The 5,795-nt window shown below is 30.2% G+C and overlaps 1 protein-coding gene across 1 annotated transcript; it reads left to right on the plus strand.

Moving 5' to 3' along the window:
* The first annotated feature begins 3,780 nt into the window (after positions 1-3,780).
* LOC140866592 (uncharacterized) lies at positions 3,781-5,795 on the plus strand. The gene is made up of 4 exons (XM_073271620.1): positions 3,781-4,080; positions 4,255-4,304; positions 4,414-4,466; positions 5,116-5,795. The coding sequence occupies exons 1-4, from the start codon at positions 3,836-3,838 to the stop codon at positions 5,482-5,484; spliced, it is 717 nt and encodes a 238-aa protein (XP_073127721.1). The 5' UTR covers positions 3,781-3,835; the 3' UTR covers positions 5,485-5,795.

The raw sequence follows: 5,795 nt of genomic DNA on the forward strand, positions 1-5,795 counted from the left end.
ATTTTGTGTTGTAATGAGATTTTTATTGGTCCATTGAATTAGATTACAAGTATAATGGAATGGATGATCTGCGATTAATGTTTAAAAAATAAAACAGATTGGGGGAATTGCTAAAGTATAAAGTGCAGCAGAAAGATCATGTGGATGAATTAATAATACGAGTACGTGGTGGCATGCTATTCGTGTATATATATTAATTTTTTTAAAGATATACAGTGTTTTATTAGGAGATAAATTGATATTTAAAATTCGATAAGATCGACTGAGATAGATTAAATTTTGAGATAAAGTAAATAGAAATTGGAGAAATTTCGCATCAAATAAATTACTTTGAACTAATAATCAACGAACCAATTTCTTTAATAAACCGAGTCGCATGATCCCGAAATATTTTTGTGTATTAAAAAAAGTGAGATGACTTTGCCCAAAGACGAAATTACTCCGACGCTCAAATAATATAGAATTTAATAGAAAGTGTATAAAAGATGTATTGAAAGCGCATAAAAACGTATAAAATAGCGTTTATGAGCATATAAATAAAAGAACGTGTAAAAGCTAATGTAAGACGTATGTAAGGCGTGTCTAAGAGCGTAGGTAAGACGTGTAAAAAAGTACTCCAACAAGGGTTAGAAACCCGTATTTATAGGAAGAGAGTCTCAATCCATATAAAATTTTAATGTATAAGACAACTAGATCCATGCAATATTCTGATATATCTCTAAAATACAAATAAAGATATAAAGATCGATATGATAAAATTATCGTACTTTTTTTTCTTTATATGATGTTTCAAATATATACTTAGTATAATTCTTTTTCATTTTATTTTTTTTATTTCTAATGCATTCATATTAGGTAAATCATGAAAAACGTACTACCATCGAATTATGTATTCATATTATGTAAAATACAATTAAGTTTCATAACATGGAAATTAGTAAATTTTTAATTAATGATAGCTCGTTGACGCACATGATGTATGTGTGAAAAATGAAGTAAATTATCCATCGATTAAAATTGGAAGCCTCTACGTAGAAATATGAAGAATTTTGAAGTGATAATTCGACACGGGGTTTCAAAAATGGAAGAAATATGAATTTGATGGTTAAGTGTATTATTATAACGAATTTTCTTGTTGATAAATTTGAATATTTAAATTCAAAGGACAAGTTTTTAAATTTTTATAATATTGAGATAATTGTGTGCCTTTAGACCATAATAATATGGAATTGTCAAAATTTAAAGTGGATTCATGGTCCATGGAGTAGGAATTATCTACTTAATATAATTTAAACGAGGGAATTTTATTTTATTTTTTACATAAATTTTAGATTGAGACCTCCTTGAATTTTGTAGAAAATTTTAATCAGAAATAATAAAATCAAAGCAACAAAAGAGAACATAATATCTCCAGGGCTTAAGTAGATTAATCTTACAATCTACTTAAAATATTTTGTACTATTTTTAGAAACGTAAGGGATATTTTATCCAATTATTTGGTCTAAAGATTTTAAGAGTTTAATTCCAAAAACAAAATGTACGAGCTCATAAAAATAATTTATAAGCTCTAAAAATATATAACTGTGCTTAGGAAAATCAACATTAAGTACGCAATCAATGAAATAAAGGTGGTGTACGGGTAGATGAGATCCTAGCATATGAGTAATACCCAAATCATGCATCCAACGGTTCGTATTTTTACACATAAGCGTAATTAATTATATCTTGTTGACGTGATAAATAATGGGACATTAGATCTATCATTGGGGTATTATCCATATGGTAGGTTGAAATATATCGTGGTGTACGTATGGTATAACAACTTTATGCTACGTACATTTGAAGTGTTATTCTCAATATATTTTATACAATATAATCGATTGATTACTCTAATGGATTTAAATGTCTCGTATTAAAAATTATCGAGAGTAACAGTTCAAAGTGTGAGATTTACTCATCTTATATAGCATTTAAAATGAGTTATTTGCACCAAACACCCCTGTGAAATATTGAAATTGCACACTTTTTTCCTATGAAATTTTAATAGGCATCTTCAACTCTGACCTTTTAAAAAATTAGCTCACTCACCCCTTCATATGAGTGATTGTTGCGCACGCGCCCCTCATGCGATTGGGCAAAGATTTTGATATTTTTTTTGCACCAAATACCCCTGTAAAATATTTAAAATACATTTTTGACCCCTGTGAAAATAATTTTTAAATCTATTCAACCCATAATATATAATTTTTAATAAAATCCAATTATAAATATTTAGCAAACATTATTTGTTTTATTAATTTTTATTTTTTATTTTAAATATATTATCTTTAATTAATTATTTTTTAAAAATATTATTAATTTATCCTGTTATCATTATTTTATTAAACTCACTTCTTATTTACAAATTTTCCATTAAACATGCATTCATAAACAAGTATTTAAATAATTTCAAATACCAAAATATTGAACTAAACCGATAAGTTCAAACATATTGATTTTTCGATTTAGGACTATATATTATTGAAAAAAAATTTAAATTTTTCGAGAATATGCATTGCACAATTTGTAATGAATAATAAAAAAATAACATGCTTATATAATTCTAAATCGAAAAAGTAACATTTATGAACTTATCATTTAGTTCAATATTTTGGTATTTTTAAATATTTAAATCCTTATTTATGAATCATGTTTAATGAAAAAGTTGAAAACACAAAGTGATTTGATAAAATAATGATAACGAGATAAAATAATAATTTTTTAGAAATAAATTAATTATAAATTATAAATTTAAAATAAAAAATAAAAATAAATAAAATTAAAAATATTTGAAAAATATTTTATTATTAGATCTTACTAAATATTGTGTATTATTATTTAATGCAAATTCTGCAATGCATTTTAAAAAATTTAGATTTTGATTCAAAAATCTATAATCCTAAATTGAAAAGTAATATGCATGAAATTATCATTTTGATTTAATATTTTGGTAATTTCAGGTATTTAAATATCGTTTATGAATGCATTTTTAATGGAGAAGTTAAGAACAAAAAGAAAGTTTAATAAAATAATGATAAGAAGATAAAATAATAATATATTTTATAAAATAATTATATAATCATAATACATTAAAATTTAAAAATAAAATTAATAAAACCAAAAGTGTTTGCTAAATATTTTATAATTACATTTTAATAAAAATTGTGTATTATGAGTTGAATAGATTTAAAAATTATTTTCACAGGTGTCAAATATGCATTTTTAATATTTCACAAGGATATGTGGTGCAAAACAAAATATCAAAATCTTTGTCCAGTCGCATGAGCGACGCGTGTGCAACAATCACCCATCTGAAAGGGCGAGTGTGCTAATTTTTTAAAAGGTCAGGGTTGAAGATGCGTATTAAAATTTCACAGGGGAAAAATGTATATTTTCAATATTTTACAGAGGTGTTTGATGCAAATAACTCCATCTAAAATTGATGATTGCTATTAGTAGCTCCATATTATTAGTTTTGAATTAAATACAACGAAACAAAATTATAATTTCAAGCCAATAACGTGTAGATTATCTGACACAAATTAAGATCCCGAGTTTGAGCGAAATATCGAGTTCGAAATCTAGTTATAATAAATACTCTCGGTCTCAAAGATAAATAAATAAATAAAATCTCATTTCAAGTTGGGCCTGATTTGTTATGGGCTCATATCCTCGACAATTTTAGGACTGGCCCATTCCATTACACAAATTCACCTCTGAACCCAAGTCCCAGCTCTAGTGGTAAACAGTGAAAATTTCAGGTAGTGTGGTGTTTTCTTGTCCGAAATGTTGGGGCATGAAGATGAGAACAATTCTTAGCAGGAAGAATTTATTGAATAGGATCACATCTTCCAGCCGCCCCTTTTGCTCCTCCTCCCGTAGAAACAATTCCACCGCTAGAAGCGGCGGAGCCGGTGACGATGGGTCTTCTTCGTCTTCACGGAGCCTGTACGATGAGCAATACAAAGCCCTGAATAACCTCGACTTCATGACGGCGGCCAAAATTCTCTTCACTGATCCCCCGAAAGAGAAGAAGTTTGGGTATGGAATTTTGTTTTACGATTACAGCTGATGTTCTAATTCCAAAGGCATTTTGTCGAACAGTTTGGTTTCATGCGGTTGAATGCCTGCTCTATTTTGATTGCTTAGATTGTTGTGTGTTCGGATTTGATTAAAACTTTCTTTTAAAAAAAAAAAAAATCTGATGATTTACAGGTTGGATTTTCATCTGGTGCAGCTTTTCTTTGTCTGCTTGCCGTCATTGGGTACCTTATTTTACATCGCCTAAACTATCCTTTTCTACTACGTTACAAAATTTCTTGTTTGAATTCACTTTTGTCTGGTTTTTTTGATCGTTATGTTTTCATATATCAGCTGTGTACCTCGTGGCACAGTATGCTCGCAGTGAAATGAAGAAAATGGACGCGGTAATGTTTTTTTCGGTGCTGAATTTTTGTTACCGCCGCGACTACCCGTCCCTTGTCAAAATTATTCTCTTGAAAGTAGTTTCAATGTGAGACAATTCTTGGATTGGATATACAATGTTCAATATAAGTATAACCATTTTACTTGTATGAAGAAATAAAAAAGAAAATGCTTTTATCATTGATATGCTTTCTGAGATAAGTTTGCATGTCCCGTGCTATTGTTTAAGGGTTGGATTTTAGCGATTTGGTACACAATATTCAATCCATGGACTTCTAACATGAAACTTGAGTTGCTTAAATTTGTATTATTACTATAAGCTAGAATTTTTAGTGCTACATATGCTTGATCCTAGTATCCAATATTGAGGTCGGGATTATTGGTTAATGTTGGATTGTTTGGCTGCGTGATGGCAATCAAAACACGAATGTGATATAGATATTCGAGCTGCACCTCACTATAAGATATAAGATTCATATAACATATCCTCTGTCCTTGACCAGGAGCTTTCAAAGGCTTGTTGATGTGTTAATTTTGTTTATGATTAAGAGTTGGTAGCCGGCAGAACATGTAATGTGACATGTGGTCTATGTTTTGATTTGGGAATATACGATGAGGTGTTTCTCAAGGGAGATTCATGGATTATGTTAGGAACTAGAGCTAAAGAAACAAGCCGAATTTGAAGCAAAAGCAAAAGAAATGGAGCTTAAGGCTGCAGAAGAAAAGGCAGCAGCAGCATCTGATCCAAGGCTCGTGGAGGTAAAAGAGAGACTAGCTAAGCTAGAAGAGACGGTGAAGGAAATTGCAGCGGGATCAAAGAGACAATCCAGTGATCCAGTAAAAGAAGGCCAGGGAGATGTTAGTGAGCAAAGACCAACTGTTCAGACTAAACCAGACAACATTCAACATGGTTCGGAAGGCAAGATTTCTGAAGAAAGTGCAACACCCTCAAGTGAAAAGAAACCGAATGGGATGGCGCCAGTTACTCAGGCCTCGCAGGATAATCAGAAGGCGGCATGAACCGATAAACCTTCGAGGATGCCCTGAACTTAAAAGATCAGCCATTTTAGTACATGGCTAAACCCCGGTTTCTGTAGCCATGTCGGAACCATACATTACTTTTTCATATCATTTTGAATCATCAGATTCAGACGGCATTTAGATTCAAAATACCTAGTTTTGCCTGCAATAGTGGCTTTTACAGCGTTTAGAGTTCAGAGAAGAGTTCTGCATTTTCAAACATATTGTTCAAATCCAGTATGTATGTGCATTTTGGAGGCTGATTCAATATGCAGCAACATAATGTTGTGAAAATATTTTTTGCTGAATGT

Source organism: Henckelia pumila, chromosome 4, assembly GCF_033568475.1.
Source record: "Henckelia pumila isolate YLH828 chromosome 4, ASM3356847v2, whole genome shotgun sequence".
NCBI classification, from domain to species: domain Eukaryota; kingdom Viridiplantae; phylum Streptophyta; class Magnoliopsida; order Lamiales; family Gesneriaceae; genus Henckelia; species Henckelia pumila.

Excerpts from the sequence above, each read along its gene's own strand:
- LOC140866592 (XM_073271620.1), top strand. The coding sequence starts at position 3,836 with ATGAAGATGAGAACAATTCTTAGCAGGAAGAATTTATTGAATAGGATC. Across the intron at positions 4,305-4,413 it reads TGTCTGCTTGCCGTCATTGG|CTGTGTACCTCGTGGCACAG; the intron begins GTACCTTATTTT and ends TTCATATATCAG. Across the intron at positions 4,467-5,115 it reads AAATGAAGAAAATGGACGCG|GAACTAGAGCTAAAGAAACA; the intron begins GTAATGTTTTTT and ends GGATTATGTTAG.